Raw genomic sequence first — 13462 nt, 5'->3', positions numbered from 1 at the left:
GGCGCAATAAAGTGTGCGCCGACTACGTCATTAAAGCCCGTTTATTATTCCCGCGGCCGCCCCGGCGCTAGGAGCAGTATGGCGCACGGCTCCGCCGACGAGGCTCCCGGCGAGAGCCCGTCGTGCCGCGGCGCCCTCGCCTCCCTCGGCCGCTCCGCCGCCGCAGCGCCCGGGTGTCATGGGGGAGCCAAGATGGCGGCCCCGGCCTACAGCCTGGGCAGGCGCGAAATCAACCAGTACTTCAGCATCCGCAGCGCCAAGCTGCTGGCGTTCGGCGCCGTCGCGCTGCTCGTCCTGCTGCACTCGGCGTCGCGCTATTACGGAGGTAAAAAAAAACGAGAAACGCCGAGGTTCGAGGCCGCCGTCTCGCCCCCTTCTTCTACAATAAAATGCGATTCGAATACATTTAAACGCGAGGACCGACGGCGGCGCGGCGGACCGTTTCTGCCTCTTTTTTTAGCGTTAGCGCAAGCGGCCAGATCCGGGCGGCGCCGGGCTCGTCAGCGGCGGCAGTAGCGGCGAAAAACGGGACCTCGGTGTCCCGAAAACGCTCCGAATCGGGGGACCTCGGTGGCCCGATAACGCTCCGAATCGGGGGACCTCGGTGGCCCGAAAACGCTCCGAATCGGGGGACCTCGGTGTCCCGAAAACGCGCGGGACCTCGGTGTCCCGAAAACGCTCCGAATCGGGCGACCTCGGTGTCCCGAAAACGCTCCGAATCGGGGGACCTCGGTGTCCCGAAAACGCTCCGAATCGGGGGACCTCGGTGTCCCGAAAACGCTCCGAATCGGGGACCTCGGTGTCCCGAAAACGCTCCGAATCGGGGGACCCTCGGTGTCCCGAAAACGCTCCGAACCGGGGGACCTCGGTGTCCCGAAAACGCTCCGAATCGGGGGACCTCGGTGTCCCGAAAACGCTCCGAATCGGGGGGCCTCGGTGGCCCGAAAACGCGCGGGGCCTCGGTGGCCCGAAAACGCGCGGGGCCTCGGTGGCCCGAAAGCGCTCCGAACCGGGGGACCTCGGCCCCACCAGAAAGTTTCTGGCTGTAGATTGTTTTTTTTTAATAAACCATGTATTTGAGTGATTTTGAAAAAATAAAATCCAGGGGACGACGCAGGACAGTGAAGGTGTCCCTCTTGTGTCCCGCTGCAGGTGGAGACACATGTGAATGGCTGCTCTCCGGTGGCCGCTTCTTGGGGGAGAACGTCTGGCAGCCCCGCGGCTGCATGATGCACAAGTACAGAAGCACGTAAGTCCGCCACCTGCATCTGTTTCACTGGTTTTGTCCTGGTGTTTTGGTTTCTTAAGGGTCCCCTATGGTGAAAGTGTCCCTTTCTGAGATGATTTAACATTAATACATTTACAGCATTTACCAGACGCCCTTATCCGGAGCGACTTACAATCAGTAGTTACAGGGACAGTCCCCCTGGAGACACTCAGGGTTTAGTGTCTTGCTCAGGGACACAGTGGTAACAAGGTTATTATAGTTGACGAAAACGAACGGAAAAACTAAAACTAGAATTTAAAGAGCATTTTAGTTAACTGAAGAAAAAAAAAACTGCGAAAACAAACTGAAAGTGTTTTGTGTGTATACACAACGAACGTAAATGAACTAATATTACAGCAAGAACGTCCTTCGTTTTTCGTCTTTGTAATAAGCCTTTTGGGTTGAATTAAAATCTATTTACTTCACGCCGCCAGGTGTTTGACCAGTATGGCAACACGTAGTCTGTGATGTCACGTGTCCATAGTCTGTCCGTGACGCCGCCAGCTAGCGTGATGGCTGCGGCGAAAGACGGAAGAATTTCTTCGATAAGTGCCTTGTTGTAGAAGCAGGTGATCCAATATGTGGAAACGCCTCTCAAGGGAAAAAAAAAAAAAAAAACACGAATGTAAAAGTCCGTTTGAAAAGCTCGCACAAAAAAAAAAGGCGAAACCAAGAGTACCTGGACAAGCTGGCCTCTCGGCCGCCCTCCCCCCACAAGAGAAGCGGTGGCCAGGCCAGGTAACGTGGGAAAGGAACGTGATACGACAGCACCCACAATGGACCAAATAGCTGCTGGCTAGTAAATGCGCAGGAACCCCACAAACGAGAAGAAGTGGTAAGACGAGACTCCTGGTTGCCATGCATGTTTGTTTTTATGATCATGTGGGGCTTTAGTCTGTTGGCTATGTTAATTTGTACTCGGCGCACTGTGGATCTAACCTCAGAAGCAGCATCGCACAAATATTGTACTTAGGCCTTTTATCTTGTGGGCTGTTGTATTTCAATTTGAGGACGGGTGTCCATGTGTCCTCTGAATACATGTTTCAAAATGTATCTTTGGTTGAGATTTTATTATACAATACTTATTCTGGTGATTTAAAAAAAAAAATGTTTTATTCATGCACCTGACAAATATCCGAATTTAACCACTGCAACTAGGGCTGCACGATTTGGGGAAAAAGACATATTGCAATTATTGAGATCAACATTGCGATATGATAAAGGGCACTTGCTTGTATATCAATGAAAAGTCGCATACAAATTACTAATAGTGAAATGTTTAATTTTAAAGTGAAACATACAAACTACTTGAAATGCCCAGTGCTTTCATACAATATTCTACAAAATTAAATAATCACAAAAAACTCTTTACATTACTGTCGAACGACAAACCCTGGTAAGGCTAAACAACTGCTTTGATTATATTTGGCCATTATAAAATCCCGTATTATAGTTCTTACGTTTAACCAAAACGTTGTTTGGAGGCTGACTTGAACACAGGGATGCATAGCTTTGCTAGCTTAGCTAAGGTTAAGATTTGTAAACTGAGGTGAATTTCTTTAGGAAACCTTGAAAGTTTGAGAATAGTTAACTAAACAGCTAAGAACAGTCTAAATAGTTAATGCCTACGTTTAGCCAAAACGTTGTTTGGAGGCTGACTTGAACACAGGGATGCATAGCTTTGCTAGCTTAGCTAAGGTTAAGATTTGTAAACTGAGGTGAATTTCTTTAGGAAACCTTGAAAGTTTGAGAATAGTTAACTAAACAGCTAAGAACAGTCTAAATAGTTAATGCCTACGTTTAGCCAAAACGTTGTTTGGAGGCTGACTTGAACACAGGAATGCATAGCTTCGCTAGCTTAGCCTAGCTTAGCTAAGGTTAAGACTTATAAAACGGGATTTTATAATGGCCAAATATATTCAAAACAATTGTCCAGCCTTACCTATGAAATGTAATCGCCCGGGATCTGGATTGGAGCGTACAGCGGTTTGTACAGCCTCAAGCAGCACAAGAGTGAGGTATTTTTATGCACTTCTCTCCATAGACATGTATATGCTTCACGCCACAGCACAGCCTATCGCAATATGGCGGCGACGTTGACGTACGTGTACCCATATGTCTACGCGAATCACGAATCTGAGGTCTCCATTGAACCGAATCGAAAGTCATGTGACCAAACACGTCACATTTAAATTGCAGCTTTTTGTGTTCATGTAATCGCACAGACTGACATCGCGATTACGATTAGATTAATCGTGCAGCACTAACTGCAACCAATGAAAACTAAACTAAAACTAAGCAATTTCAAAATATCAAAACTAATAAAAACTAGTAAATCTGCCTCTAAAAACTAATTAAACAAAACGAAATAACTAAAGTAAAACTAATGAAAAAATCCCAAACTATTATAACTGTGAGTGGGGTAGTAAGTGGGGTTTGAACCTGCGTCTTCTGGTCCTCCTCATTGGCATTTTCAGCTACAGACGGTGAAACGGCGCGTCCTGGGAAATGTCACCGTGGGACGGGATCAAAGTGGCCGTAACTTCCATGAGACTTCCATGAGACTTCAGATACGGTATAAGGGGACAAGCAAAACACACAAAAAAAGTCAAAGGACCTTTTAAAGAAGGGCGGCAGTAGCCTAGTGGGCAACACGGCTGCCTGTGAAGCAGAAGACCACCAAAGGTCGCAGGTTGAGACCCCACTTTGCTCCCGCTGTGTCCCCCGAGACTAACAGTTGAACATTAACCAGCCAAAACCAACACGCAGCTTTTCTCGTGATGTACTGCGATTGTCTCTCTGTTGACGGGAAACTCAAATGTTTGATGGCAGACGTAAGTCAATATTGCTCTTGGCTGCATCCTGTTCGTCCGCCCCACCTGTGTGGAGTTCTGTATAATGTCCTCGTCCTCGCTCCGCTGCGGACCGTTTCTGCCTCTCTATTTAGCATTAGCGCAAGCGGGCAGATCCGGGCTCAGCAGCGGCGGCAGTGGCGGCGAAAACTGGGGCCTCGGTGTCCCAAATCGGGGGACCTTTTTTTTTTTTTTTTTTTTTTTTTTTTTTTAAATAAAATCCAGGGGACGACTCAGGACAGTGAAGGTGTCCCGCTTCAGGTGGTGAGAAGCAGGGACATGTGTCTCGCTGCAGGTGAAACTCAAATGTTTGGTCGCAGCCTAAAGTCAATATTGCCCTTGGCAGCATCCGTTGGCCCTCCCCACCGCTGTAGAGTTCTGTATAATGTCCTCGTCCTCGCTCCGCAAAGCTTTATTAGCTTTACCTTTCAGGAACGTCACAACGTTCGAGCGTTTATCTCCGCTTGCCGTCGTGCTAATTTTGACGCAGCTGCATTTTTGTAGCGTATAGAGGTGGACGTAGCCTAGCGGGTAACACAGTCGCCTACGAACCAGAAGACCCAGGTTCGAACCCCACTTACTACCATCGTGTCCCTGAGCAAGACGCTTAACCCTGAGTGTCTCCCGGGGGGCTGTCCCTGTAACTACTGATTGTAAGGCGCTCTGGATAAGGGCCGTAAATGTATGCGTGAAATCCTTACTGGTTAAAGATCATTATGTAGGACACAGTTGCGTTTACCGTGTCACGTAAAAGCACAAAGTTGTTTTTAAAAAATGTATGTGTCTGTAGAGGATGGACCATTTATATGGAAACACCTTAATAAAATGGGAATGGTTGGTGATATTAACGTCCTGTTTGTGGCACATTAGTATATGTGAGGGGGCAAACTTTTCAAGATGGGTGGTGACCATAGTGGCCATTTTGAAGTCGGCCATCTTGGATCCAACTTTTGTTTTTTCAATAGAAAGAGGGTCATGTGACACATCAAAAAAATTTGTGGTAATTTTGCAAGAAAAACAATGGTGTGCTTGGCTTTAACGTAACTTTATTCTTTCATGGACTATTTCAAAGTTTCTGACCACTTATAAAATGTGTTCAATGTCACCAACCATTCCCATTTTATTAAGGTGTGTCCATATAAATGGCCCACCCTGTACATTTCTCACTCTCCAGGGATGCCAAGTCGTGCCTTCGGCACAAAAGAATAGCACTTATTGGCGACTCCAGAATTCGGCAGCTCTTTTATTCGTTCGTCAGGATAATCGACCCGGAGCACAGGGAGGACGGAAACAAGGTTCTATTGTTACCTGTTCGACTAGATCGGATTTATTTTGCGCTTGTCATTTCAAGTAACGTGGCTCTCGTTGTCTTTGGCCAGCACGAGAACATTCCTTTCGAGGACCAGGGCTCCTCCATAAACGTGGTAAGCCGTGGGTTTCCGGCCGCCGCGCACACACCCATACGTAACGGCGCGTCGGCTTTTAACACCAATTTCCGCGACAGGATTTTTTGTGGCACGCCGAAGTCAATAACTCCATGCGGGACCGGCTGAGGTCCTGGACGGAGGTGAGACGAGTGAAAGTAACCTTCAGTGGCTTTAATAAAAGTGTGACGTTTGGGGAAGAAATCTGCAAATTTTTTTCCAATTTTATATCTGTGTAGAATTTGTCCGCCAAACCAGATGTCATCATTGTTGGAGCTGCCACAGTAAGCACAACATTGATTTGGTTTGTTTTTTTTGTCCTTATATGTGTATGGTTGACCTCCTACATTAAAAATTTGTCCCTGTGACTCTCCATAGTGGTCCATCAAGTTACATGGTGGCAGCAGCGAGGCTCTCCATCAGTACCGAGCGAATCTCACGTTTATCGCCCCGTCTCTGGAAACGCTGACACAGAGCAGTGACGTCTACTGGGTGCTGCAAGGTGAATTTTTTTTATTATTATTATTATTAATAACGTCGCCATTATTTCCTCCTCCGCCTCGCTGCAGCGTGTTTCTCGCCGGCAGACCCCGTGCACGAGGAGACGCTGAGCGAGCCTCGGAGGATGATCACCAACGAGCAGATCGACCTGTACAACGACGCGGCGGTGAGCGTCCTGAACGGCAGCAAGAGGAACGGCAGGGCCGGCGCGGTGCGGCTACTGCAGGCCTCGCGGCAGGCCGCTCTGGAGACCATCGCCGAGTCCGGCGACGGCCTGCACCTGCCTGAGGGCACCAGGAACGTGGTACGTGTTCAGCCGGACCCTGCGTACTCTGACTCGTACAGGGACGCTAGAACAAAGGAATCAGAAACCGGTCCTAACAATTTCTGTTGCAAAATCTACAATATTTGACATTGTTCTGACATTGTGCAGAGGTACTGAATGCTGAAGGTATTGTAGTGAAAGCATCAGGTAAAATATACGTTTTAAATGTGTGTGTGTGTGTGTGTGTATATATATATATATATGCATGTGTGTACACACATCTTAAATAGGACTTTCAAAAATTAAGGCCATAAATATGATTCAAAATGAGTAGTGGTCCTTAAATCCAGCATTAAAGACCCAGCACATTTATTTAGTGAACTTTGCCAAATTTCTGCAGTTTGTTTTGTATTTTTGTGCATGAGCTAGACTGCCATATTCTGCACTCAATTTCTTTGATTCAAAAATTGTCGGGTATAGGGGCGGTAGGAACATGCTTTCCGTTTTACATTTTTTTTCCCCTAAATGAAACGAAACAAACCATCAAACGGTCAGTAATCCGCAGGCCACGGCACGCTGCGCACTTCACAAGCAAAGTGGCACGCAATCACATGCGATTACGTGAACGCAAAATGATGCAATTTATATTATGACTACATGTCATTCTCTTTAAATGATTCACTGCTTGTGATTGGTTAGTTTTTCACATTGTAAATAAAATGTATTAAATGTTATTCGGTTCGCAAATTTCGGCCACTGTTGTCAGGTGATGGTGACTGCATTTTTTTCCTATTATTGCAAGGGGCTTTTCACAGGTTTTTGCAAATTGCTGCGTTTTCCGCTCTTGATCTCAATGTTGTGTTCGTTCAAGTTCACCGGTACGCCTGCACGGCGTTACAAATGTGGCACTCAAACCAACCAATCACAGACCAGAACAGCAGCAAACAGCCAATCATATTTAACTACTGCTCTGTGCCTAGGGTGTTTTTGTGGCAAAAGCAGAATTTTGCGCGAGAAGAAATTAATGAAATGCACAGAACGAATTTTTGTTCGCTCGCGTGACATTTCCTGTGCACGTAATGTGATTTCAGCCACGTACACGTTAGACCGTACATAGTGAAACGAAGCGATGTTCCTCTGGAACCTGGTGCTACATGTAACATTTTAAACATAAAATGCACGTGTGCGACAAACTGGCTACATAAAGTGCGAATATGGTATGGGGTGGTAGTGGCCTAGCGGGTAACACACTCACCTATGAACCAGAAGACCCAGGTTCAAACCCCACTTACTACCATTGTGTCCCTGAGCAGGACACTTAACCCTGAGTGTCTCCAGGGGGGGACTGTCCCTGTAACTACTGACTGTACGTCGCTCTGGATAAAGGTGTCTGGTAAATAAAACATAAATATACCTGGTTTTGGAAAAAGTCTTATTGATTTATTTTTACGAAGCTGTAGTATTGGGGGAAAATAACATTTGAAGAGGTGTAAAGATTAAGTAATTATTAATTTTATGTGTTATGATTTCATTTGTTGCATTCCGCGATTTCACGTTGTGGAAATCATAGGCCGTACGAAACACTCAATAATATTTAACAGTTGCATTTGATAGATTCTCAGGATTAAATCCGAGATTCAGGTGAAGAGAGTATTTCTCACTTAAACAAGAATTTGGAAAATATATTTAATAACTTCCATTTTCCTGCTCTATTCGCTGTTCTACTAGGGTGCCATGATCCTGATGAACTCCATCTGTAACAAGGTGGTGAAGCCCATCGATGGGTCCTGCTGCCAGCCGCGCCCTGCACCGACTGTCCTGCAGAAGCTGACCGCCGCCACGTTCTCGGTGTTCGTGGTCTGCTCCGCCGTGCTCCACCTGCTGGGGTACAGCCAACACCACAAGGGCAGGCCGGCACCAGACGTGGAGAGCGGCGAGGAGAAGAGGAAGCCCGACTCGGCCACGGTGCCCGTCAGTCCCAAGGGCCCGTTCCAGTCCATCTGCCGAATGGGCGTCATCATGGCGTACTTCTACCTCTGCGACCGGGCAGACGTGTTCATGAAGGAGCAGAAGTTCTACACCCATTCCACCTTCTTCATCCCACTCATCTACATCTTTGTGTTGGGAATTTTCTACAACGAGAGCAGCAAAGAGGTAGACGAGGTCGAGAACGTAGATGAGTTTAAGCGTTGTCATGCAGAGGACTTCTTTTATGTGACCTTGAGTTTTTTTTCCTCCAGACCAAGCTGTTGAACAGAGAGCAGACGGACGAGTGGAAGGGTTGGATGCAGCTGGTTATCCTCATATATCACATCTCGGGAGCGAGTGCTGTGAGTATTTGCCTGAGGTGCCATGAAAAATGACGTACGTCCTAATTTCTGTGAGGAGTCTGGTGAGTTTTAAAATAATAAAGAAAATAAAAAAAAATTTTTTTTTTTTTACTTATTTATTTATTTATAAAAGAAGAACCGAGATACAATTATTGGGATATTGATACCTCTAAAAAAATTTTTACCATTTAAAGTTCATTGGCCTCCTGTTTAGGATTCCACAAGGAGGCCGGCCGATCACTTTCCATATTCGCTTAGTCCAAACACAAACTCACACCTACGGAACAATTCAGAGTCACAAAGCCGTCTACTTGGGAATGGCGGGTGGAAACCAGAGAACCTGGAGGGAAAACGCAGGGAGAGCCGGAATTCAAACGGGAGCGTAAAAGTTGAGCGGCAGCAGCCATCGCTGCCAGCCTTACAACCTGCAAGGACCTGAATGGCCGAGCCTGACACGGGCGTTTAAATGGAGCCCCTTCCAACTCCAGCAGGCATTTCATAGCCCCGCACACCCTCATACATGGATCATATGATTTCAGAACGCGCTGACGCAAAATACCGATCGGTCTTATGTGCTTGGAGGCGGGTTTAAATTGTCACATTGTGCTCTCGGCCGCAGTTGAGTAAAGTTTTTATGCTTCGCTTTCTGGAATTGTGCACAGTTTTTAGCAAGGCATAATAATGATGATGATGATGATGATGAGCCATCCGTCTTACTGGTTGTTGGAACTTCATACAGTCGCTGAAGAGAGATGGCGTGCCAGCACTAAGCACTATTCCACTATTTGGAATTTTGAGTATTTCGCAGTTTTTTTACTGCGTTGTTTCCCATTTTCTTTTTGGGCACTTACTGGTGTGCAGATTTTTTTTTTTTCTCTCTAGTTTAAAAAAATAAATAAATAAAAATTAAAAGCATGAAAATTAACACAAGCCTGAAGTTGGAGAATAAATAACTGGCTCGTACCAGGCGCCATAGCCCAAACTTAGGTCAGGTAACAGACTGCTAATCTATAGGCCATTTTAAATGGCTCACCTGACAAGTCGTTTGCATGGTTTTGATCAGATTGCGCCATCTAGTGGTTCTTTCCTATTGGTATTTGTAGGTCCTTGCAACTATTTTTGCCTGTGTATGTGGTAAAATGCATCGATAATTATCTGATTACTAATGCATGAAAAATGCACGTGGTCCCTCTTCATCTGACAGGTCCTCAATCTCAAAGGCTACTTGATTTTTATTGATTGATTGCTTTATTTTACAGTTCCTGCCCGTCTACATGCACGTCCGCGTCCTGGTGGCAGCGTATCTCTTTCAGACGGGCTACGGCCATTTCTCCTTCTTCTGGCTCAAGGGTGACTTTGGACTGTACAGAGTGTGCCAGGTAACGGTCTTCCTTAACTGCTGCTCAGTTTAGCATTTAGCAATATTTAATGTTCCATCCTGTAGTGTTTAACAGCAATGTGCATATTTTTCAAGGGAACATTTCACCATGCGCCCTATTGATTGTAGGGCCGTTGGTTTTTGCAATTAATTTCTATTGGCAGAACCACATGTAAAACCGGGTACCGTTTTTGTCGCACATTCCTAAGGTGCTCTTCCGACTCAACTTCCTGGTGGTGGTGCTGTGCTTGGTAATGGACAGGCCTTACCAGTTCTATTACTTTGTGCCTCTGGTCACCTTCTGGTTTGTCGTCATATATGCCACAATGGCCATGTGGCCCCAGATCCTGCAGAAAAGAGCCAGCGGTAAGGAAGGCTTCTTCTATTCAAACGAAAACTGTTGCCCGTCTAAGGCAGGTGTTCAGATGTAATGTGCTTCTCTCCTCCCCCCTCACAGGAAGTGGCGTATGGCACCTCGTGTTCTTGGTCAAGCTCGCGGTGTTGCTGATCATCACGTGCTGTTTTGCATATTCACAAGCGAGTATACAGCTGTGGTGTATAATGTTGGGTGTTTTTTTTTTTTTTTTAATTTGGTGAATAACAGAGTAAATCTCTTATCCTTCAGGGCTTCTTTGAGAGTGTGTTTTCCGTGTGGCCCGTCTCAAGCCTCTTTGAGTTACATGGAAGTGTTCATGAATGGTGGTTTCGCTGGAAGCTGGATAGATTTGTGAGTAGATTTTTATTATTATTATAATTTTTTTTTTTTAGAAACTGTGCAGCAGAGCCGAATGGTTAAACCAGATCTGTTGCCATTGCAGGCAGTGATCCACGGGATGCTGTTCGCTTTCATCTACTTGATCCTGCAGAAGTGTCAGGTGCTGTCAGAAAGCAAAGGAGAGCCCCTCTTCTCCAACAAGATCTCCAACTGTCTGCTCTTCATGTCTGTGGTTTTGTTCGCGGTAAGGACCCCTTGTAGGTGGCTCGTCAGCTCTGGACCGTTTCCCATCATTGAGGAGGATCGAGCTTGTTGATTTATGTGATCCCAGGTTTTTCCTATTTGACATAATTTTTTAATTGCAGATACCAGTCTAGTTTCAGTACCACCTTCACCCCCAAAAATTCACCCCAAGTATTTGAATGTTGGAAAATGCTCACTGGACAAAATATACATAATTTATGGTAAATAAATATTAGATTAGCTTCTATAGGACCTTGTGTACCTAGCTTGGGTGGTGATACAATATCATATGCTTATTTTAGCAATGCATTATTATTTTATAATCAGGGCCTATTGACCCCAAACTGTGTATTGGGGCGACATTTTATTTTATATGTAAATTGGTAGAGAAGTTACAGATACAATCCGGTCGTTTAAAACATTATGATGCAGTACACACAATACACAACTGAGACCTTGAAAAACTGGTGTAAGGGAGGCATTTTTCGTTTACCCATCGACTCCGGACCGTGGTGGACCGAGCTTGCGACCTTTTCGGAGAGATACATGCTTGCAAAACGCACGTCATAAATGCCGGGGACGATTGCCCTTTGTTGGTGGAGAGTTGTCTCTCTGTCTCTGAGAACGGTTGGGAAGTCTTTAAGACTGCATGGACTGTGCATGCTGAAGATGATTGTCTTTCGTTGTCTCTCTTCAGACGTACTCCATATGGGCCAGTAGCTGCAAAAATAAAACCGAGTGCAATGAGATGCATCCCTACATTTCTGTGGTGCAGGTAATACCGATAAATCTAAATAATATGCTCCTTTGTTGTGCTACTTCCTTCACTTAGTTTTTTGTTTGAACAAATATTTTTATATATATATATATATATATATATATATATATATATATATATATATATATATATATATATATATATATAAATAAAAGAAATTGTTCAAATATTTTATATAAAATATTTGTGTGTGTTTGTTTGCATTTGCAGATATTGGCATTCGTCTTAATCAGGAACATTCCTGGCTATGCCCGTTCTTTATACAGCTCATTCTTTGCATGGTTTGGGAAGATCTCTTTAGAGGTAAGATCCGAAGTGGTTGATTATTAGGATACTCTCCATATATTTATCCATAACTGTAATCCAACTGAGTTTTTTTTTTTTTTTTTTCCCCTCTTGTTCTTCACACAGCTCTTCATCTGCCAGTATCACATCTGGCTGGCAGCAGACACCAAGGGCATCCTGGTCCTAATTCCCGGCAGCCCCTCCCTCAACATCATCATCAGCACCTTCATCTTCGTCTGCGTGGCCCACGAGATCTCCCAGATCACCAACGACCTGGCCCAGGTGGCCATCCCCAAGGAGAACGCGGCGCTGCTGAAGAGGCTGCTGGCCGCGGGGGTCTTCTTGGGCTTTGTGCTGATGCTGTCCCAGGGCAAACGTCCTGGCCACTGAAACAGGGGGCCAGATGGGCCGACAATCGGACACGTGACCTCCTATTACAACCCCGCGAGGCCGGTGGGACCTTTTACACCTTCCTCGTAACGGAAGTAATGAACAGGGTGGCGCTAGGCTCTTAGGACACCGATTGACCTTTCCCCCACCCTCGGGGGCAGTGGCTCCGTCCAGCGGTCAGCAACGTAGCCGTACAGAGAACTACTCGCGCGCAACTGCGCCTCCATCTTACAGCTTCTGACTATTTGTTCATGTACAGTATTTATTTAAATTAAGCTTATATTTTATACGGTGGTACATGTTTGATATTTTTTTGTTTTGTTTATGTGTGCCGATATATGTGCTGTATTCGAAATGAAGTATGAAATGAACACGTTCCGTTTCCGGTTGGGCATAAAATGCTTGTGCGTTGTAGTTGGGAGTCCTCCGCCAAAAAAAAAAACTACTGGCCGTACGATGACGGCGAACGAGCGACGACACTGACGAGGAACTCCGGTGCTGGATCTCGCCTGGTTTTGAGGCGGCGGCGACCGGCTCGGAAAGTTCCCCGGTGGTACGAGGTCCCCGCGTGACGTAGGAGTAAACGGGAGTAACGCCACTGCAGTGTTGAGCTTGACGCCGTGAGTGTGTGTGTGTGTGTGAGTGCGAGTGTGAAGTTTGAAGCTGCTCTCTTTGATTGATTGTAGTTCCATGGGTGCTGTGCCATATGTTTTGACCACTGAACTGTATAAAGGACAAGTTTCGACCAGCGCTGTATTATTGCTTTTAAAAAAAAAAATGAAACTGGTTCACCACAAAATACTTGTTTTTGCCTCAGTTTACTGGGATCTGTGTTTGGCCTCCCGGGTGTGAAGACGCCGGGGCGGTTCACGTTTCATCCACCCGAGGGCCACCTCAGATCCCTGGCTTTCCGTTGGTTTCTCTAAGAACTGCTGCCAGGCTGTGTGTTTTTAAAATAAGTTGTGTCTCTGCTGGCAGATAAAGGAAGCGGCCCCGTAATCAGAAGGTTGCCGGTTCGAATCCCGATCCGCCAA

The 13462-nt window shown here is 45.9% G+C and overlaps 1 protein-coding gene across 1 annotated transcript; it reads left to right on the top strand.

Annotated features, from left to right (window-relative positions):
* On the top strand, positions 1–13176 carry casd1 (CAS1 domain sialic acid O acetyltransferase 1). Its single transcript, XM_028964410.1, has 18 exons — positions 1–325; positions 1153–1249; positions 5294–5414; positions 5499–5543; positions 5624–5686; positions 5783–5827; positions 5922–6045; positions 6131–6348; positions 8038–8463; positions 8550–8639; positions 9899–10018; positions 10227–10383; positions 10475–10554; positions 10643–10744; positions 10836–10976; positions 11673–11750; positions 11964–12056; positions 12165–13176. The coding sequence occupies exons 1-18, from the start codon at positions 79–81 to the stop codon at positions 12426–12428; spliced, it is 2511 nt and encodes an 836-aa protein (XP_028820243.1). The 5' UTR covers positions 1–78; the 3' UTR covers positions 12429–13176.
* The last annotated feature ends 286 nt before the right edge of the window (positions 13177–13462 follow it).

Source organism: Denticeps clupeoides, chromosome 20 (assembly GCF_900700375.1).
Source record: "Denticeps clupeoides chromosome 20, fDenClu1.1, whole genome shotgun sequence".
Classification (NCBI taxonomy): Eukaryota; Metazoa; Chordata; class Actinopteri; order Clupeiformes; family Denticipitidae; genus Denticeps; species Denticeps clupeoides.
This window is presented reverse-complemented; position numbering and strand designations above follow the sequence as displayed.

Excerpts from the sequence above, each read along its gene's own strand:
- casd1 (XM_028964410.1), top strand. The coding sequence starts at position 79 with ATGGCGCACGGCTCCGCCGACGAGGCTCCCGGCGAGAGCCCGTCGTGC. Across the intron at positions 10,019-10,226 it reads GACTGTACAGAGTGTGCCAG|GTGCTCTTCCGACTCAACTT; the intron begins GTAACGGTCTTC and ends CACATTCCTAAG. Across the intron at positions 10,555-10,642 it reads GCTGTTTTGCATATTCACAA|GGCTTCTTTGAGAGTGTGTT; the intron begins GCGAGTATACAG and ends CTTATCCTTCAG.